Source organism: Capra hircus, chromosome 15, assembly GCF_001704415.2.
Source record: "Capra hircus breed San Clemente chromosome 15, ASM170441v1, whole genome shotgun sequence".
Classification (NCBI taxonomy): domain Eukaryota; kingdom Metazoa; phylum Chordata; class Mammalia; order Artiodactyla; family Bovidae; genus Capra; species Capra hircus.
This window is the reverse complement of record NC_030822.1, coordinates 39,260,779-39,283,027: the sequence shown is the minus strand read 5'-3', so window position 1 is coordinate 39,283,027 and position 22,249 is coordinate 39,260,779. Positions and strand designations below refer to the sequence as shown.

The 22,249-nt window shown below is 42.3% G+C and overlaps 1 protein-coding gene across 4 annotated transcripts in view; it reads right to left on the bottom strand.

Moving 5' to 3' along the window:
* The window catches only part of ZNF143 (zinc finger protein 143), a 60,593-nt gene continuing 59,259 nt past the window's right edge, over positions 20,916–22,249 (bottom strand). For 3 of the 4 annotated variants that reach the window (XM_005689706.3, XM_005689704.3, XM_005689705.3), the window contains exon 16: positions 20,990–21,921. In XM_005689706.3, coding sequence (XP_005689763.1) covers positions 21,838–21,921 — 84 coding nt within the window. In that variant the 3' untranslated portion in view covers positions 20,990–21,837. Of the gene's footprint in view, positions 21,922–22,249 lie in introns of all 4 variants that reach the window. The other variant, XM_005689707.3, reaches the window with a different exon arrangement.

The window sequence follows — 22,249 nt, the reverse complement described above, 5'->3', positions numbered from 1 at the left end:
AAAAATTTCTCTAGTACTCCCTTCAAACTGATTTATCCCTCCGTTATTGTCGAAGACAGAAATTTCTGACAATTTTTTCACTTGTAACATCTTAATGAATCTTCTTCCTTCTCGTGTTGTTTTTTTTCTCCGTTTTGTTTTTTATTCTTTAGGATACATTCAAAGAAGTAGGAATTACTGTGTCAAAGCATATAAATTGCCAATTGCCCTCCAGAAAAAAAAATTATGTTCTCACTGGCAGTGGATTACAGTACACTCTTTGAGAATTGAACATCAGTGGGTATTTAATGTTTGTTGATGTAATTTTGTTGTTTTGATTCATATCACTGGACAGTTTTCATGGGCTTGTGGCACTTCATGAATATTAACACTTGACCATATATGCTGTTCTAACACTTTTCAAAAGTTAAAACTTAAGCTGGATTTTTAGTAATGGAAACACATCTTAGTATTTATCACATGGGAAATTCCCTGAGATTACATAACTGAAGATGCAGTGAAGAGTAAACAGTCATTTTCTCCAAATATTTGCTGATATTTCTTTTGTGTGTGTGTTAATCCAAATTTAATTTTAAACTCAGAAGACAGGAACTCTACTATTTTGTATGTTTCAAGGAGTGCCATTCTCTGAAAAGCCAAGGAGTGGTTTTTAGCACCCTCCCCAATGGCAACCCACTCCAGTATTCTTGCCTGGAGAATTCCATGGACAGAGGAGCCTGGTGGGCTACAGTCTATGGGGTCGAAAAGAGTTGGACATGCCTGAAGTGATTTAGCACTCCAACACCTCTTCTCTCCTAGTGAGAAATATAAATTCTTTGATATGGATAGTTGATATTTTCTAAATTTCATGTGAAGTATAAATAAAAATAACTCTGTAAAACTCCTACTCTTTGTTGATCTGTAACATGAGTTGTATGTAAAGCAGTGTGCTTCCTAAACACCTCTGGCCCCTAATTTTTTGCCCCAAGCTTCTCCTATATAAAGAATTCTATATCTGCTGTTTCTATGTAGGCAAACTCATGCTGCCTCCCACCCCCTTCACTCTTTCACAACATCCTGCTTCATTTCCTTGATAGGCTCTTATCTATCTCAGAGTGTATTGATTGTTAACTACTATTCCGTTCTAGAAAATGAGGTCCTTGAGTATAGGGACCTTTCCTTTTGTTTATTGTAGTATTCTGATATGGTTTCAGTTCAGTCACTCAGTCGTGTCCAACTATTTGCGACCCCGTGGACTACAGCACGCCAGGCTTCTCTGTCCATCACCAACTCCCAGAGCTTGCTCAAACTCATGTCCATCGAGTTGGTGATGCCATCTGATCATCTCATCCTCTGTCGTCCTCTTCTCCTCCTGTCTTCAGTCTTTCCCAGCATGAGGGTCTTTTCCAATGAGTCAGTTCTTCACGTCAGGTGGCCAAAGTGGAGCTTCAGCTTCAGCATCAGTCCTTCCAATGAATATTCATGATTGATTTCCTTTAGGATGGATGGTTAGATCTCCTTGCAGCTCAAGGGACTCTCAAGAGTCATCTTCAATGACATAATTCAAAAGCATCTATTCTTTGGCGCTCAGCTTTCTTCATGGTCCAACTCTCACATCCATACATGACTACTGGAAAAACCATAGCTTTGACTATGTGGACGTTTGTCGGCAAAGTAAATGATATGGCTTAGGTGCTCAGTATCTTCTGAGTGATAATAGGACCCTTACTTACATATTTATTGATTGGATTATTTTATCTCTAAATATTATTAGTTCAAATGGTACAGAAGTCTCCCACTTAACGTTGCAACCTCCTGCCCAAGTCCCCTTCCTGGAGGTGAAGACTCTTCTAATATTCTTTGTTCATCAACTCTTAACCTTGCCACCTCTCTGCTTCCCTAAACTGAGATGTTCTTAAAATCAGCTGGGACAAAAAGGGCGTGGATTCCCAATGGGAAGGGAAGATTTCTTGGTTCACACCCAGGTCCTCACACAGAATAGGAGAGGTTAATTCCCACCAGATGTATAGAATGACTGGGGGAAAGACGGAATTTGTTTTTGTTTTTTTAAGTATCGTTAAAAGTGATACTCAGGGCAAGGACCCTTTGACTTTCTCCACTTCCTTGTAAAATAGATGTTCCCTGCTCCAGACTTTTCACCACACCCTGCGAGGACTATGTAACACCCTTTGTTTACTTGTCTGGCTTCTCTCCCAACCAGGGCTGAGATCAAGTTTTATTTATCTTTAGAGCTGCAGAAAATAGCAATATGCCTTGGCTCCAAAGAAGGTGCTTAATGTTTCTGGAATAATTAAAATGTAGTGTTCTTTAAAAAACAAAAGTGCCAAAATGAGTAAGAAACCCAGGCCCTGCCTCCTGCAGTTGAGAACGTGGCACAACGTTATGGGTTTAACTGCAGCAATATCCTAAATGAAATTCTAAACGATTGTTCGGATTTTTTAAATTGCATGCTCTTCAGAGCACAGCACTCACTGTACTGAGAGAAGGGGTTACGCCCACCGGCCCTGGGGCATATCTAATTCAAATTTCCTGCTCTTTCCCTACCCTGTGTTGTTTTTAACTAATGTTACTAGGCAGCTTTTGTGGTAATGTTGTAATAACTGAGTAAAAATCATGCCTCTGGGAGAACAAACTTAACCTGTTTCTCTCCTTTACAATGATGATTTACCAAGTAAAAGACTTTCATTTCACTGTTGTTGGCCCATTCACTTGTCCTAGCAGCAAAATAAGTCTCCTGCCCTGAAAATATATAATTGAGAGTCCTAAATCACCTTCTCAAATACTTTTTATATAGCACATAAATATATGTGCATATTCTTGTAAACATAAGCCATGAACTTTTGAATGAAAGGTCCTTGAGAACTAGGAACTAATTTTTCACAGTGATGTAAAGCCTCTAGGAATGTTTCTTAAGACTAGCCTGCTTTTACCCACAGCTGAATCCTTTCTAGCTTATGCTTTTTATTCTGGAGAAATAACTTTTTCTAAAGATAAGCCTACTCTAATAGATATCTAATTTTTTTTTTTAAAGTCATCTTGGTCAAATCTGTTTTTCACTTAAAAACCAAATAATATGCTTGAAAAATTCAACTATTTTTCTTCATCTTCCTGGTGTCTTTACCGATCCTCTTCTGCTGGTTCTCAGCAAACCTCACCTCACTTCAACCCAGCTCTAACTGTTACCAACTGCCGTTTGGCTCCAGAATCCAGTTCTCAGGCTAGAAGGTGATAACCCCTACCACTGCTCCCATTTTACTTCTCAGGGGTAGTTTAGATTTCTGTACTTTGTCACTTGCCTTTACTATTGCTTGGAAAATCCCATGGACAGAGGAGCCTGGTAGGCTATGGTCCATGGGGTAGCAAAGAGTGGAACATGACTGAGCGACTTCACTTTCACTTTCACTTTAATACCCTCTGATGGATGACATTGTTTGACCATTTCTCCACGTGTTCATCAGCTCACTCTGATTCAGAATAATCAAATCCATTTCCTCCTTAGTTGTTCAATAGATTAAATGGGACACTAGCATTGTTCCTTACAAATAGTGTTCAATAAATCTTGTGTGTACTTTTAATTATAGCAATTTTTTTAGAGATTTTTTTTTTATGTGGACCATTTTTTATTCCCTTTATTGGCTTTGTTACAGTATTGCTTCTGTTTTTATGTTTTGATGTTTTGGCCACGAGGCATGTGGGATCTTAGCTCCCCAACTGGGAACTGAATCTGTGCCCCCTGCATTGGAAGGCAAGGTCTTAACTACTGGACTGCCAGGGAAGTCCTTAATTACAGCAGTGTTATTTGAGAATAATCATACTTTTTAATGGCTTTAATCAGTAAATGCAGCCTGTGATTCCTGGTGTCCTCAAAACAAGTTTGCCTAACGTGAAACTTAGGACTTCCCTAGTGGCTCAGGGGGTAAAGAATCTGCCTGCAACGTGGGCGACCTGGGTTCGATCCCTGGGTTGGGAAGGTACCCTGGCAGCAACCTGGGCATGGCAACCCGCTCAAGTATTCTTACCTGGAGAATCCCCATGGACAGAGAAACCTGCCAGGCTACAGTCCATGGGGTTGAAAAGAATCAGACATGACTGAGCGACTAAATACACAATGTAATAAACAGTTAAGCCTGTGTATAGCCAGTGAGGATGATCAAACCAGAACAGAGATAGTATTGATAAGAACTTGAAAAGTATAGCTAGGAAAGAGTGACCAGTTGAAAGCTTGTATTTTAATGGAATGAACATACTTTATTTTCATGTCTAATTAATCTTTAAGGATTACCAACATACTCTTTCCATTTATCCTTCTAACATTTATGTAAGATCAATAGCAAATTCCATTACATACAATTTTATCAATTATATAGATTATGTACAAAAAGTTTGAGGATCTAAAATTCTCATTCAGTTTATCTTTGGGGATTTCAACACTGAAAGACCATGCTAGGGTACTTAAAAGTTGTATCTGGGGAATTCCCTGGTGGTCCAGTGGTTAAGACTCCAAGCTTCCACTACAGGAGGCACGATCCTTGACCAGGGGACTAAAATCCCGCATGCCAAGGGAAAAAACAATTGTGGGTACACATACACAAAACCTCTGCTATAACCAGTTTTGTTAGTGAAAGAAGCCTTCAGGGCCTACTCCCAATTATCTAAGCCTTTACATAGCCCCTCTAGTCTTCAAAGACTTGATAGTCCACTGCACTCACTAAGGCCTGTGGCAATAATACTAACTTTAAGACTTTTCCCAGGAGTCAATACTGGTCACTGGACATATCATTCCTAGATAAGAGAGGAGTTCTCAACCAACATTTAAAATTATAGCTCTGTGAAGCAGCCAAAACATCACACTTCCTATTTGCTATTTTAAAATTCCTTTTTAGCGAAATGGAACTAAGTAGTCCCATTTTCTCCAGTATCATTAATACTTGCAAAGAGCTGCTTTTCTCTGAATTCTTAATCAGTTTCAGTAACTGAAAATGTCACGTCACAGGAATCTATTTATAAACAGGAGGAGTCATGAGCCAGTGACCAACAGAATAGCGGTGCTAAATACACAATCGGGTAATTGATTGATTGCCTCTCCTCCTGGGTTAGTGACACATACAGGAAATGATCTGGAGGACTACAGGACTGCCAGTCTCTATGGCCACACTGTGATTGGCTGAACCAGCTTTGTTCAGATTACTGCAGCACAAAAGATGTGATGACACCTCTCCAGTGAAACAAGAGGCCCTGTCTCAGTAGGAGAGGGAAAGGAGATGAGGCAGACACCCCTTGCTGGTCTTTTGTGTGGCAACAGGGGTGTGTTTGGGTATTGCTATGTTTTGATGACTCAGTGGTGAGTCAGTTTTAAAGTTCTATAAAAATCCAGCTCAGACTGGATTGAGAGATGAGCTCATCCAGTAGCTAACTGGGTGGAGAGTACCCAGTAGTACTAGGTACGATCAGCTGATTGGTGGGCATAAATATGTACATGGAAAAAAAATACCCATGAGAGTGAATTAGTTCCTGAATGCAGAAATCAACTCTACCTGGCATCTTCTATTGGGTGTGTGCCACGTTCAAGCATGATCCATGTCCTACCTACTGCTCCTTACCTTTGTACGAGCCAGGGTATGAGAAATATCCTAAGTGCCACAGAAAGCTGGGGTGCTTTGAAGGGAGCTGGGAAGACTATAGGGCTGGCTATATATGGCAGGGACTGAGCCAGATGCTTTCCATATTTATCTAATCTTTATAGGAATGATCCGAGAGAGGTATTTTAATTCATGTTTTTACAAATGAAGAAAATGAAAAAAAATGAAAGAAAATGAAACTCAACCAGGTTAAATGCCTATATCATATAGTCATACAGCCGGTATTACTGAGACTGTCACTACTGACTTCAAGACTAGCTCTTTCGCATGTGAGGGTGATCTGGCTGTGACATCTATCACCCCATTAATCACCAGGGTTGACTCAGCTGTTCTGGCTGGGTAGACCAGTGTCCCCTTCCTGCATCAGCCCTTCATGTGTGTCCCTCCTCAAGCTGCAAGCTCAAGCTCATCAAAAAGGGTATTGGAATAGCTGCACTCCTTTGCTAGAACCTTCAAACAAGCTCTCTGGAATAGCTCTTTCTACCCCGACAAGGAATGGGTAACGTGAGGGTGAGAACTAATTGGGAGACTTGCTGAAGACAGGGTCACAGGACCCCAACATGGGCAGCGTGCTGCTAGAGTTTGGGTAGCAGGACATGGTGGAGGGTCATGGGTGTCAAAGACAGTCACACTTGGCACCTCTGCCTTTTTGTTATACCATAAAACCCATGTGTATTTTAAATTCTAAAATCAAGAGGAAAAATTACAAAGATTGATACTATGTTGTGTTGCAAAGGGTTTGGTGAAATGCATTCCTGTCCACTGTGGAGGTGGGTACACATTGGTACCATTTTAAAAGATCATTTTGACTGTTTCTTCTGCAATTTAAATATTGATCATCTTTGACTCAGCAATGCTACTAAACCTTTCTTCAGTTCAGTTGTCGCTCAGTCGTGTCCGACTCTTTTCGACCCCATGAATCGCAGCACGCCAAGATTCCCTGTCCATCACCAACTCCCAGAGTTCACTCAGACTCACGTCCATTGAGTCAGTGATGCCATCCAGCCATCTCATCCTCTGTCGTCCCCTTCTCCTCAGGTCTGCAAAAATGTGTAAAAAAATGTTTGTTGTTTAGTCGCTAAGTTATGTCCGACTCTTTTGCGACCCCATGGGCTGTAGCCTGCCAGGCTCCGAACCCGGGTCTCCAGCATTGCAGGTAGATTCTTTACCCTCTGAGTCACCAGGGAAGCCCCAGAGGGTTGGGGGGAGGTGCTGTTTTAATAGGGTGACCTAGGAAGGCCTTTCGAGGAAGTGGCATCTGAGCAGGAGTCTGAATAAAGTGAGGGAATCAGCCAAATAGAGATCTGGAGAATTGTGTTCTAGGTATGGTGTATAATACCAAAAATTGGAAGCCACCAGAATGTCCATTAAATATTAAGTAACCACAGTTTGCCAAATGATGAGATAGAGCTATACATACAAAATGAAAAGATATCGAAGATATAATTTTTTAAAAGGTTGTAAAACTATATAATGATTCCATTAAAAAAATTAGCCTACAGTAAATATATTTATCATCTGGAGAAATATACAGATTTATCAAAAAATCTCACTTCCAAAAAACCTGGGTACCAACTAAAGAGAGAGACAAGAGAAAAGCTGTAACATTGCTCTAACAGGATGGGGCCAGTGGAATATGGCAGAGGTCCTGGAGACCCATACCCTCCTTTTTCTGACATCTTGTAGCTCTCCACTCTTTCTGGTCACTGACACCCCAGCCCTTCTTCCATTTTCTCGTGTCCCTGCCTCCCTGTCTCCCTTCTCTGGCTTTGCTCTTGGGATAGGAGCCTGTGCTCCGGTTCTCTCAGCCTGGTTATTTCATTTGGACTGGTCTTCCGGCCAGTCTCAGACAAGAGGCTCTGTGTTCTGCCCGTCGTCTATGGTGAGTGCTGATAAGGAAGGGACTTCCAGGATCCCTCTTGATTTATTACAGGCTCACTTCTAAGTGCAGAATAAAAGACTTTGTTCCTAGTAACCAGCTTCAGAATTTAACTGATCCAGGAACTCAGTTTGGGGCAAAGGATAGCTCACACATGCTCCTGTCACTTCTGACTAGATCACCCGCTTTGCCATCAAAGCAGGTTTGACATTAAAGGTTTTTGAAGCAGCCAAGTCTTGTGTTTGATGACTGTCCCCACTCCCACCCACCACGACTAAGCTGTGCTAACTTTCCAGGGCTCTGTGTGTCTGTTTGTATGTTTATCAACCAGTAGTTAGAAACAACAAGAACACAGAAATATGGCAAAGATGAAATAAATACGCAAACTATGTTCTATGCTTTTCCAGTCCTGTGGCCATTGCTGAGTTTTCCAAATTTGCTGACATATTGAGTGCAGCACTTTCACAGCATCATCTTTCAGGATTTGAAATAGCTCAACTAGAATTCCATCATCTCCACTAGCTTTGTTTGTAGTGATGCTTCCTAAGGCCCACTTGACTTCACATTCCAGGATGTCTGGCTCTAGGTGAGTGTGAGTGATCACACCATCGTGATTATCTGAGTCGTGAAGATCTTTTTTGTACAGTTCTGTGTATTCTTGCCACCTCATCTTATTATCTTCTGCTTCTGTTAGGTCCATACCATTTCTGTCCTTTATTGAGCCCATCTTTGCATGAAATCTTCCTTTGGTATCTCTAATTTTCTTGAAGAGATCTCTGGTCTTTCCCATGCTATTGTTTTCCTCTATTACTTTGCATTGATCACTGAGTAAGGGTTTCTCTTTCATTGAAAGAGATGGGAATACCAGACCACCTGACCTGCCTCTTGAGAAACCTATATGCAGGTCAGGAAGCAACAGTTAGAACTGGACATGGAATAACGGACTGATTCCAAATAGGAAAAGGAGTACATCAAGGCTGTATATTGTCACCTTGCTTATTTAACTTATATGCAGAGTACATCATGAGAAATGCTGGGCTGGAAGAAGCACAAGCTGGAATCAAGATTGCCGGGAGAAATATCAATAACCTCAGATATGCAGATGACACCACCCTTATGGCACAAAGTGAAGAAGAACTAAACAGCCTCTTGATGAAAGTGAAAGAAGAGAGTGAAAAAGTTGGCTTAAAGCTCAGCATTCCGAAAACTACAGTCATGGCATCTGGTCCCATCACTTCATGGGAAATAGATGGGGAAACTGCGGAAACAGTGGCTGAGTTTATTTTTTTAGGCTCCAAATCACTGCAGATGGTGACTGCAGCCATAAAATTAAAAGACGCTTACTCCTTGGAAGGAAAGTTATGACCAACCTAGACAGCATATTCAAAGGCAAAGACATTACTTTGTCAACAAATGTCCATCTAGTCAAGGCTATAGTTTTTCTAGTGGTCACGTATGGATGTGAGAGTTGGATAAAGAAACCTGAGTGCCAAAGAATTGATGCGTTTGAACTGTGGTGTTGGAGAAGACTCTTGAGAGTCCCTTGGACTGCAACGAGATCCAACCAGTACATCCTAAAGCAGATCGGTCCTGGGTGTTCATTGAAAGGACTGAAGTTGAAGCTGAAACTCGAATACTTTGGCCACCGATGTGAAGAGATGACTCATTTGAAAAGACTCTGATGCTGGGAAAGATTGAGGACAGAAGGAGAAGGGGACGACAGAGGATGAGATGGTTGGATGGCATCACTGACTCAATGAACATGGGTTTGGGTGGACTCTGGGAGTTGGTGATGAACAGGGAGGCCTGGCGTGCTATGGTTCATGGGGGTCACAAAGAGTCGGACATGACTGAGCGACTGAACTGAACTGATGTTCTATGCTCCTATATTTCTTCTAACAATTTTTCAGTTGATTGTTTTGGATTTCTAGGTAGACAATCATGTATTTGATCATTCTGTCCTTCTTGCTGGTTTTTTTTTTTTTGGTCTAATTGCATTAACTAGCACTTCCAGCGGAGAAGGCACTGGCACCCGACTCCAGTACTCTTGCCTGGAAAATCCCATGGACGGCGGAAGCTGGTGGGCTGCAGTCCATGGGGTTGCTAAGAGTCAGACACAACTGAGCGACTTCACTTTCACTTTTCTCTTTCATACATTGGAGAAGGAAATGGCAACCCACTCCAATATTCTTGCCTGGAGAATCCCAGGGATAGGGGAGCCTGGTGGGTTGCCGTCTATGGGGTCGCACAGAGTCGGACACGAAGGAAGCAACTTAGCAGCAGCAGCAGCAGCAGCAGCAGCAGCAGCAGCAGCAGCACTTCCAGGACAGTATTAAGTAACAGGAGAGGTGTTCAATGGTTCGTTAGCTCAGTTAGAGTATGGTGCTAATTATTAGGAAAGGTAGAGAGTATCCCTGTCTTGCTCCTGACTTTAATGGGACTATTAAGAATAATATTTCCAATTTGCCTTGATTCATGGACCTAACATTCCAGGTTCCTATGCAATATTGCTCTTTACAGCATCGGATCTTGCTTCTATCATTAGTCACATCCACAACTGGGTGTTATTTTTGCTTTGGCTCCGTCTCTTCATTGTTTCTGGAGTAATTTCTCCACTGATCTCCAGTAGCATATTGGGCACCTACCGACCTGGGAATTCATCTTTCAGTGTCCTATCTTTTTGCCTTTTCATACTGTTCATGGGGTTCTCAAGGCAAGCATACTGACTACTGCTACTGCTATGTTACTTCAGTCGTGTCCGATTCTGTGCGACCCCATAGATGGCAGCCTACCAGGCTCCCTCGTCCTTGGGATTCTCCAGGCAAGAACACTGGAGTGGGTTGCCATTTCCTTCTCCAATGCATGAAAGTGAAAAGTGAAAGTGAAGTCGCTTAGTCGTGTCTGACTCTGTGCGACCCCATGGACTGCAGCCCACCAGCTTCCGCCGTCCATGGGATTTTCCAGGCAAGAGTACTGGAGTGGGGTGCCATTGCCTTCTCCAATGGACCACATTGGTAACCGCAGCCATGAAATTAAAAGACGCTTACTCCTTGGAAGGAAAGTTATAAACAAACTAGACAGCATAGTAAAAAGCAGAGACATTAGTTTGCCAACAAAGGCCCATCTAGTCAAGGCTATGGTTTTTCCAGTAGTCATGTATGGATGTAAGAGTTGGACTCTAAAGAAAGCTGAGCACCGAAGAATTGATGCTTTTGAACTGTGGTGTTGCAGAAGACTCTTGAGAGTCCCTTGGACTGCAAGGAGATCCAACCAGTCCATTCTAAAGGAGATCAGTCCTGGGTGTTCATTGGAAGGACTGATGTTGAAGCTGAAACTCCAATACTTTGGCCACTTCATGCGAAGAGCTGACTCGTTTGAAAAGACCTGATGTTAGGAAAGACTGACGGCAGGAGGAGAAGGGGATGACAGAGGATGAGATGGTTGGATGGCATCACTGACTCAATGGACATGAGCTTGAGTAAACTCTGGGAGTTGGTGATGGACAGGGAGGCCTGGCCTGCTGCAGTCCATGGGATCACAAAGAGTCAGATATGACTGAGTGACTGAACTGAACTGAACTGAATAATATTGGGTGATAAGATGTGTATATATGTACATGTGGACTTGATATATATCTACCATATTGGAGAAGTATGCTTTCATCAGAATATTTGAGGAATGAATATTCCATTATACCCCCTTTTTAGCATTTCTCTTAATTAGTCTTTTTTTCTGTTTTTAATTGTGTATGTGGTGAATTAGATTAATGGATTTCCTTCTATTATACCACTCTATCCTTCCTGAAATAAACTATAGTCAAGCTGCTTTCAAAGTATACTGCAAAATTATATTCATTTAGGCATTTTCCATCTATATTTATAAATGGAACTGAGCCATAGTTTTTCTGTCGTACAATCTCTATAAGATTTTGGCTTCATAAAATAGTGGAATGTTTGCTTCTTTCTCTGTGCTTTTGAACAGCTTTAATAGTATAAGAATGGTTGATTCTGTGAAAATTTGAAAGAAGTAGCTCATTAATGTGTCTGGGTTCAGCATTTTTTCTTTGAGGTATAGCTTTTGACAGCTTCTGTCCATGGTTATTTGTGTATTTAGATTTTCTACTGTCTCTGAGTCCCTGTTGGTAATGTATATTTCCTTGAGTATTATCCATTTATTTCAGATTTTAAATTGTAATAGGGCCAAGTTTTCCCTTGTATTTCTCATTATTTCCTCTTACCCATGCTTATAAGTCCTTTCTCATTCCTAATTTGTATATTTATGTCTTATCGTGTTTTTTTTGGCTGCATCCCAAGACTTGTGGAATCTTAGCTCTCCAACCAGGAATTGAACCTGGGCCCTTGACAGTGAAAGCACAGAGTCCTAACCACTGGACCACCAGGGAATTCCCTATATAGTCTTTTTTCATTATGTTAGCTAGTAGTTTATCAGTTTTATTGTTTGCTTTCCTCCAACCTCAAAGAACTAGATCTTAGATTTATTAACCAATTGCTTTTCTGCTATTGAAATAATTCATTTTGCTTTTATCTTTATTAATTTCTTCCTTTTGCTTTCTTCAAATTTTGCTTTGCTGTGACTTTTTTCCTCTTCTAATTTCCTTTTTCATCTGCTTTGTTAATGAAATTTTATTTTTTCTTATTTAGCAATAAAAATGTGTAAGGTCATGAATTTTCTTGTGAATACAACTTTGGCTGTGTTCCATAAGTAATGTTTTGCTGATTTAGTTTTAAAATAATCTATATTCAGTTTTTAAAACTTTATACTGAAGTATAATACACACCCAGAAAAGCAAACCTATCGAGGTATGTACAGTTTGGTGAATATTCAGAAATTCAACACCCAGATTAAAAGAACATTGACTTCCCTGGTGGTCCCATGGTTGAATCCACCTTGCAATGCAGGGAACAAGGGTCCAACCCTTGGCCCAGGAAGATCCCACATGACACGGAGCAAATAAGCTCGTGCACCACAACTACTGAGGCTGGGCTCTAGAGCCTATGGCCCGCAGCAAGGGAAGCCACTGCAGTGAGAAGCCCGTGCACCACTAGAGAGTAGCCGCTGCTTGCCGCACCTGGGGAAAACTCTTAGGCAGCGATGAAGACACAGTGCAGCGAAAAATAGGTAACATAAATACATAAAATTGTAAAAAAATAAAGAAAGAAAATATCACCAATACCCAGAAGCAGTTATATAATTTACAGGGTCCAAAGAGAAATGAAGATGCAATGTTCCAGTTTTATTAAGAACTTTAAGATGGTGACCGCAGAGCTTGAAGTCAACTGTGGGGTCTTTCAAAGCACAGGGCCCTATACACATGCCCCTGAAGCTGGCGCTCCCACTCCCCTCTTGGCTCTCTTCTCATCCACAGCCCCCTTCCCTACCAGAGGTAGTCAGTGTCCTGACTTCAAATAAAGAGAATAGTTTGGTCCATACTCTTGCATCCAGCTTCTTTTGCTCAACTTTAGATTTATGAGGATCACTCATACTTTCACATGCAGTTGAAGATCAGACGTTCACACAGCTATATGCTTAAAACTAGTTTATAATTCAGTTTTGGTTTGTCACTGATGGAAGGGTCATTTAGGAAAGCTTGAAAAATTTTCCTAGGGATTGAGTGCTAAGTTCTAACTTCCTAGTTTCAGAGGTGGAGCTAGAAACAGGCTCTTCTTCCTCTGAATGAGTAAATCTTCATCATTCCACGTACAGTATGAGTAAGCTCCTCCTTTTCTTCTGATACCCAGTAAGGAAGAAAAAGGAAGAAAGCTAGCCAAAGAAGGTAGTTAAGGGCAACAGGTTTTTATTTTTTTTTAAACACTTTTAAAAATATCTCCAGAGTAGTAGCATCTGCAAACCCTGGCAACAAGGTTAGAGCCTACTTTTAAAAAATACTATGTTTGTTTATTTTATTTGTCTATGCAGAGTGTGGGATATTTTTAGTGGTGGTATGCAAGATCTTTAGTTGCAGCATTTGAACTCTTAGTTATGGCATATGGGATCTAGTTCCCTGATCAGAGATCGAACCCAGGCCCCCTGCAGAGTCTTAGCCACTGGACCATCAGGGAAGTCCCCAGTCAGAGCCTACTTGTTAGACTCAAATCCAAGGGTAGGGCAGCAAAGGGCATTCATCCCAATGGTTGCTAAGAGCGTTGGGTAGGAGATTCAGCACCCTATTGCATCCAGTCATGGTTGACTCTGGGGCCCTGAACTGGGGTCTGCGTTTGGGTGAGCAAGTGGCTTTTTCTGTGAAGATGGAGGAAAGTGGCCCTATAGACCTTCCCCTGAGACTGCAGAGTGATAGTGGTGGTGGTGGTTTAGTTGCTGTCGTGTCTGACTCTTTGCAACCCCATGAACTGTAGCCTGCCAGGCTTCTCTGTCCATGGGATTCTCCAGGCAAGAATACTGGAGTGGGTAGCCATTTCCTTCTCCAGGGGATCTTCAAAACCTAGGGATTGGATCTGCGTCTCTTGCATTACAAGTGGCCTCCTGCATTGCATGCAGATTCTTTCCTTTTTTTTTTTTTAATTTACTTATTTATTTTAATTGGAGGCTAGTTACTTTACAATATTGTAGTGGTTTTTGCCATACATTGACATGAATCAGCCATGGGTATACATGTATTCCCCATCCTGAAAAAATATGGAATTTTTCATGAATTTTCTTGTCATCCTTGCATAGGGGCCATGCTAATTTTCTCTGTATCATTCCAGTTTTAGTATATGTGCTCCCGAAGTGAGCACTGCAAGCAGATTCTTTACTGCTGAGCCACCAGGGACACCCATGCAGGGATGCAGGATGCCACTAATAAATACTGCCAACACCCTGCCTGTACATTAATTAGGACTGGGCTGAGGAGTGTTGAACATTGGTAAAATAAGTGACTAGTACTTGGGATCCATTAGGCCTGGCAGAGATTTGCCCTGTAAGTGCAGGCTTGAAAACAATATTTAGTCCTCAGCACTTTCTAGTCACAAGAATTGCAACTGGCATCAGGACTAAATCTCAGATGTGCTCAGAAGTATTTCCTTAGTCAACATTGGTTACAAAGCCAAAAGTGATTGTGAGACTGAGCCAAGAGACAAAGCTAGTCTCCTAAGTCTGGTGTGGGCATTTCCTTCTAATGCAGTGGTCCCCAACATTTTTGGCACCAGGGGCCAGTTTCACAGAAGACAATTTTTCCACAGACTGGGGTGGGGTATGGGTGGTTTCTAGATGATTCAGGAGAATGACATTTGTTGCGCACTTTATTTCTAATCTAATGCCACCACTGATCTGAAAGGACATAGCGGTCCATAGCCCAGAAGATACCAAACACCATCACCTGAGGAGGCAGTCAGGGTTCTACTCTTCCTATCACTAACCCTGTTTTCTCCTAGCATGAAATGACTTCCTTTGAGATTAGAGAAAAGACTGACCTCATCCAGCCACAGCCGGTTGATTCCTTCCAGAAGGAAGTGGTGAAGCCCTGTGTAGCTGTCAATTGCTCCCTGAACCTACTTAATGCCTCCTGCTGGTGGCTGACCCCAAGGCTCACCAGAGCCTTTCATCTCTTAGCTAATTGCTTTCTTTTTGACTTTAATACACCCACAAGGTTTCACCAGCTTCACAATAGTGAAGATCACTTTTGCACACCAAAAATGGTCCACTTTTCTGTGGTTCCTGATTTTCTGTTTCAAAGAACATTCAGTAGTTTCATAATGTTCAGTTCAGTTCAGTTCAGTCGCTCAGTCATGTCTGACTCTTTGAGACCCCATGAATCACACGCCAAGCCTCCCTGTCCATCACCAACTCCTGGAGTTTACTCAAACTCATGTCCAACAAATCGATGATGCCATCCAGCCATCTCATCCTGTCATCCCCTTCTCCTCCTGCCCCCAGTCCCTCCCAGCATCAGAGTCTTTTCCAATGAGTCAACCCTTTGCACGAGGTGGCCAAAGTATTGGAGTTTCAGCTTCAACATCAGTCCTTCCAATGAACACCCAGAACTGATCTCCTTTAGAATGGACTGGTTGGATCTCCTTGCAGTCCAAGGGACTCTCAAGAGTCTTCTCCAACACCACAGTTCAAATGCATCAATTCTTCGGTGCTCAGCTTTCTTTAAGAGTCCAACTCTCACATCCATACATGACTACTGGAAAAACCATATCCTTGACTAGATGGACCTTTGTTGGCAAAGTAATGTCTCTGCTTTTGAATATGCTATCTAGGTTGGTCATAACTTTCCTTCCAAGGAGTAACCGTCTTTTAATTTCATGGCTGCAGCCACCATCTGCAGTGATTTCCGAGCCCCCACAAATAAAGTCTGACACTGTTTCCACTGTTTCCCCATCTATTTCCCATGAAGTGATGGGACCAGATGCCGTGATCGTAGTTTTCTGAATGTTGAGCTTAAAGCCAACTTTTTCACTCTCCTCTTTCACTTTCATCAAGAGGCTTTTTAGTTCCTCTTCACTTTCTGCCATAAGGGTGGTGTCATCTGCATATCTGAGGTTATTGATATTTCTCCCGGCAATCTTGATTCCAGCTTGTGCTTCTTCCAGCCCAGCGTTTCTCATGATCTATTCTGCATATAAGTTAAATAAGCAGGGTGACAATATACAGTCTTGACGTACTCCTTTTCCTATTTGGAACCAGTCTGTTGTTCCATGTCCAGTTCTAACTGTTGCTTCCTGACCTGCACATAGGTTTCTCAAGAGGCAGGTCAGGTGGTCTGGTATTCCCATCTCTTTCAGAATTTTCCACAGTTTATTGTGATCCACACGGTCAAAGGCTTTGGCATAGTCAATAAAGCAGAAATAGATGTTTTTTCTGGAGCTCTCTTGCTTTTTCGATGATTCAGCGAATGTTGGCAATTTGATCTCTGGTTCCTCTGCCTTTTCTAAAACCAGCTTGAACATCTGGAAGTTCATGGTTCGCGTATTGCTAAGCCTGGCTTGGAGAATTTTGAGCATTACTTTACTAGTTAGAGAAGCTCTAAGGCAGTGCGGAAACCGCTTAGCTGATGAGTTCTGTCTGGGTAAAAGGTCTGGTGAGTATAAGAGCTGCTCCCATCTGGGACCTACTGCCCTCCCAGGGTCTTCATCAGCACAAAAGTGCTATCACTTGCTTGGAGCAAAAGTTCCCTATTTTAAAAGATAAGAAAACTCCCTTGTGGCAGCAGAGATTTTACCTTTTTTCTTAGAAATTGCAGAATTTATCTAGAGGGCTCTGGGACTGAGTCTGCAACTCAGATTAGAGCTGTGTTTCCACATCCTGTCTTATGCAGATGGCCTTCTGGACAGATTAGTGAAGGTGCTCTGTCCTCTTTTTGGATGCCTCCTGTGTGTCCAGGGAAACTGCAGAAAGGAAGCAATCTAGGAGAAATTTGGGATTAACATTAGAGCAAGAATCCTATTCTCTGTTATTCAAAAGCAGAAAAGTGAAAAGAAAAAGCTTTTGCCAGCTAATTTTCATCTTAACTATTCATGCAATTATCCTGATTTTTGGGTATGCTTTATTCTCACAAGACTTGCCTTCTGTCTTTCAATTTTAGCCAAGTTCTGGAAGCGGCATGAAATTTCTGCATGCATGAAGGATTGAGGACTCTTTGTGTCTCTCAAAGCAGGTGAGTTTAGAAGCTAGAGGTGACCTGCTTTGCAGGATGTCTAGAATTCTGTGGACGTAGAAATTCCCAGTTACCCTGTGGGAGCCCATAACCTAAAAAGTAGAAGCATATAATATATTCCCCAAACACAAGTCACATCTCCTGTGTGACAGCATAAAGAGAACTGAAGAGCTTTCCTAGGCAGTGCAGGCTACATAATCTGTGGGGCTTAGTGTAGAAACAAAAAGAAAATAATGGGGACTCTTGGTAAAAAAGCAGGAGAAAAAGGGCTGTCAAAGGTATACATAAAGCCAGACACAGAAGGACGAATAGCGTGTGATTCCGTTTCTGTGAAGTACCAAGTATAGTTAGAGTCATAGAAAGAGAAAGAATGGTGGTTGCCAGGGGGCTGGAGGGAGTGGGGAGGCGGAGTTTTTAATGGATACAATTTCAGTTTTGGAAGATGAGAAGGTTTTGCAGATAGTGGTGATGTGTACACAACAGAGTGAAGGTTCTTATTGAACTGCACACTCAAAATTTTTTTAAATGGTAAATTTTCTATTATGTATATTTCAGCCTCCACCTCTCACCCACATATGCATAAGAAATATATAAACTTTTTCCTTCTTTCACAGACTCTCTTATGACTTGTCATGGTGTTTTTTTATTTGCTGCTTAATGTCATCCTAAGTTGGAGAAGAAAATGGCAACCCACTCCAGTGTTCTTGCCTGGAGAACCCCATGGACAGAGGAGCCTGGTGGGCTACAGTCCACGGGGTCGCAAAGAGTCGGGTCATCCTAAGTAAAGAAAAATTAAAGACTTAAATTTTTAGCATCAATTTTACTTTTCATTTTCATTTTATGCAATACCAATTTTAAATGAAAATGTCTAAAAGTATTTAGCTTGTATTTGGAATCGCTGAAATTATACAACTTGAATTTTTTGTAATTCCAGGAGGTTACCTTGAGCTGGCTAGAAGAGGAAAACAAGAGCCAAGGTCTGGAAAAGTAGGAGGAGGAGGTGAGGATCCCCATGGCACAGAACTTGGAGAAAGAGCCCTCCAGGGCATAGGACCTCATGGGTGCCTGAGGGGGTGGTCTCTTTGGCCTAAAAGCTGCCAGCTTCCCCTTCCCACAGGCCTGTCACCCCAGCCCACAGCACATAGGCTAGTGCCAAGCATCATTAGAACTCACAGCTGGGATGAGCTCAGTAGGTGGGGATGGCCACCACCATGCCCCCAACACCCACCTTCCTGCACTGGCATCAGACCCTGCCAGGCAGAGGAGCGGCAGTGAGAACCCATCCATGGCGGCCGGCCGTAGGGAATGTGACTGTGTAAGGTCAGGCTCCAAGGACCCCCGCTCCCTCCCCCACCGTGCCTGCCTGCTCCGTTGTTGGTTCCATGAGACTTCCCCTGACACAAAATCAAAGATAAAATGACTAAGAGTTTTAAGACTGCAACCACAGTGCATTCAGCCCCAAGTGCAGGGCCCTCAACGGTACTAGTCTCACACCCTGTTCCTCAGGCCAAAGAGTGTTTGGCTGGAGTATTCTTTGAAAGACCCCCTCATCCCTGAAGGAAGTTTACACTTAACTTAAACCTAGTTAAGTTTAGAAGTGCTTACAGTGGAGGGGCTGAGGCAGCCTTGCGTCCTGTCCCTCCTGTTCCCTTTCCTTTCTTTCTGACAACAGACTCCAGCTCCGCCCCTTTCCTTTCACCCTCCCACTCCCCACCCACTGTTGCTCGACTGGTCTACAACTTGTCCGAGCCAGGAAACACTGGGATGTAAATTCCTCAGGATGAGACATAGAATCCAGCCCGTGTCAGCCCTGAGTGCATGGTTTCCCAAGTTCCCTAGTCCCAGGGCTGCCATACAGGTGGGCAGGATGTGAGACTGGCCATTAGTTTGCCCCTAATGACCTGGGGGTGCAGTGTTGGGGCACAGGGGGAAGAGTGGCCCTCTGGGTAGCTGCCACCTGTAGAGGATTAAGGAAGCCAAATCCTTCTATTTCCTAAATTGGAGTGCAGACTGTAGCCAATGTACTTTCTCTTTGTAGTGGCTTCAAATTGTGTCTGGGATAGTGTGGGGGGGGGGCGGGGTTTCTTGGACTGAAAGGCTTGCCTTGAGCATCGTCTGGATCATATTGCAGAGTGTTATGCTCCAACCAGCTACATCTGCTAAGATTACCCTGGGGGAGTTCCCTGGCGGTCCAGTGGGTAGGACTTGGTGCTTTCAATGCCATGGCCCTGGGTTCAATACCCGGTAAGATTCTGCAAGACTCCTGGAGCAGCTGGGGAAGAAAAAAAAAGATGTACTCTAGTTTCATCAAGTATCTTGGGGAGACTCTTCAACTTTTGTGGGCTAAGAAGAAACCCCACACCCGCTTTACTCACAACTGTCAGTGCATCAGCTGGAGTCTTCCCTTGGGGGAATACACTATCTATGCTCCTGAGTTCCCTTCCCAGGAAGTCACGGGACAAACCAGCAACACCTCCCGCCCTCTTCTTTGGTGCTATTAGGAAAGCATTTTCTTTTGAGCTGAGGGACAATCAGGCCCACCAGCAGCATCCAGCTCAGCTCTGTCCAATCCAGGCAGAGGAGCTGGGGGTAGGGATGAACATCGATTCTAAACAAAGGCAGGTGAAAGGCAAAAGCCTAGGGAGGCTTGGGTATTGGTTCACAGTGGATCCAGCTGGGCTCAGCAGAGCAGCTCTGGGTTGGCAGCCAGTCCCCAGAGGAGGAGTGGAAGGCGGGAGCACAGTTCAAGATCCTGTTCTTCCTCTATCCCACCCCTACCCCAGCCCCTGCCCCATGCTGACCCCTTTCTGAGCCTCAGCTGGGAGTTGTGTGTGTATTTAAATACCTCTGTCAAGAATGGAGACTGAGACTGTGGGTGACTAAGACCTTTCTAATGTTATATATCTTTGAAGAGCTTTGAAGGGAAGCAGCCAATCAGCCCTGCCCAACCCTGCCGGGTTTCCCATTTCAAATGACTAAGTCATGACTCTTCTTAGCAAGACTTCAAAGAACCTGATCAAAGATAACATTTATATTAAATAACACAGCACAACATTTTTTCCTTTTTACTGTAAAGCTTGAAATGAGAAACAGCCCTGCTTCAGCTCTCCGGCCAACAAAGCATGGTGAAAACAGCAGAGAAGTGATTCTTACAGGACAACCCTCACACACCCTCCCCCCACCTTTTTTGGAACTCTGTGGCCCCTACACTGAATCTCTAACATTAGAGATGGGTTTTCAGGTACTTATCAGGTCACTGGGCAATCATAAATCCCCACCAAAGCTTGGGACTTCCCTGAAGGTCCAGTGGTTAAGACTCTGCTCTTCTACTGCAGCGGGCATGGGTTCGATCCCTGTTTAGGGAACTGAGATTAGGCATGCCACCAGAAATTTTTAAAAAAGAAATCACCAAAGCTCCGATACATAATCTCTGCCACAAGTTATCATCTAAGGAGGCGGCTGTGGTATGGTGAAAAAAAACACCCTGGACGTGGCAGTCAGTCTGGCTTCTCAAGTCTTTGCCTTGCCTCACCACAGTCCTGGGCAGACACAACTTCTTTGAACCTTCAGTTTTCTCATGTACAAAGGTATTAAATCTCATATATCTCACAAAATCCTGTTATGAGCAGATGAATATGTATGGAAAAGTACTTATTGTGCTTGATACATAATATACTCTCAATATATATATATATTGTATTTTAACCTATTACATTAGTGCTGTTTTCTACAACTCTTCCCCCCACCCCATACCAATTTAATGAAACAAATATAAAGGTAACATTTTAAAAATTGCTGTATTCAAAATTAATAATAAACTTTAGGGTAAATAAGCTTTAAAACAAAAGTACATAAGCAAAAATAAATAATTTACACCAACCCACTAACCTAATTTTCAGAATAAAGCCATTTCCAATTACAGCACTATCATCCCGGGCTCCAGCATGTGGTCAAGCTTTGATAGTTCATTATTTTTAAGAAACAGTAACAAAAAACTGAAGACTCAGGAAATCATCTTTAACAAAACCAAAGTACTGGATTTAACTTTTTAATTTTAAATAACCAAACTTTGTAATTTTATACATAATCCAATGTAATGCTAATATAATTAGCACTTCAGCTTGAAGAGCTGGTATTTAACAGGGGTGGAAAACTTAATGAATAGTCTTCAAACCGTGAGATATTTAATACAAATAAAAATGGACAAGTATACAGTAGAACAAAAACTGCAGACACGCTACTAGCTGAGGGAAATATCTGAAGGCTTTACATCCTTTATTATCCATGATGGCTTTTGGAATTATGATTGTTTGACGTATAGAACCTTTGACATTTTCAATACAGCCTTTATTTATCTTTTTCATAGTAAGTTAAAAATCCATCATAAGACTCCGTAAGACTTCACTGGTCTTGCATGTAGACTCTAGGAGTTTGCAATCTGATAAAAGAGTAACATAAAAAATTACTGTATTGCCCTAATTTCATACTTCCTTGTACACAATACATCAGTTTGGGAAATCTATTCCAAGGGTTATATACACAAAAGTGTCAAGAATAAAATGTTCTCCACTCTTGCATAAAAATGTGTACAGTGTTTCGGGAATGGAAAATTTCTAGTTTTCCTGGGCCTGGGCTTCATGGATCTCTGCTGCCTGAAGATGAAAGGCTTCTCTGGCTTTATTGCTCCATTGTTCTGAGGGTTAATCATCCAACCCTGGCGTTTCTCCTTGCTGGATTCTGGATGCTATTCTGATGGCTTCTTCCAGAGATGGCTGTTCTCCAAGCTGCAACAGGAACATACACAAAGCCACAGTCAAGATAATGCCAAAGAAATATAATATGCCAGAAGTAAAATTTCTCTCTATAATTCTAACACCTGGGCTTGTTAAAGCACTAACGCTCATCCACAAAACACACAAAAATTCCTGCTGGGGAGAATAATGCAGTTTCTTTATATAGGATTTTGATAAATCTTCAGACATGCAATGAACAAAAAGATGCTTATCTTTTCTGTTGGAGATAGAGAGCTTCATGAGCCTTTAGCTTCATGCCCATAAACTAAATTAAAACCAACAGCTGGCATTTTCCTGAGTGCATTCTAACCCTTTCCAA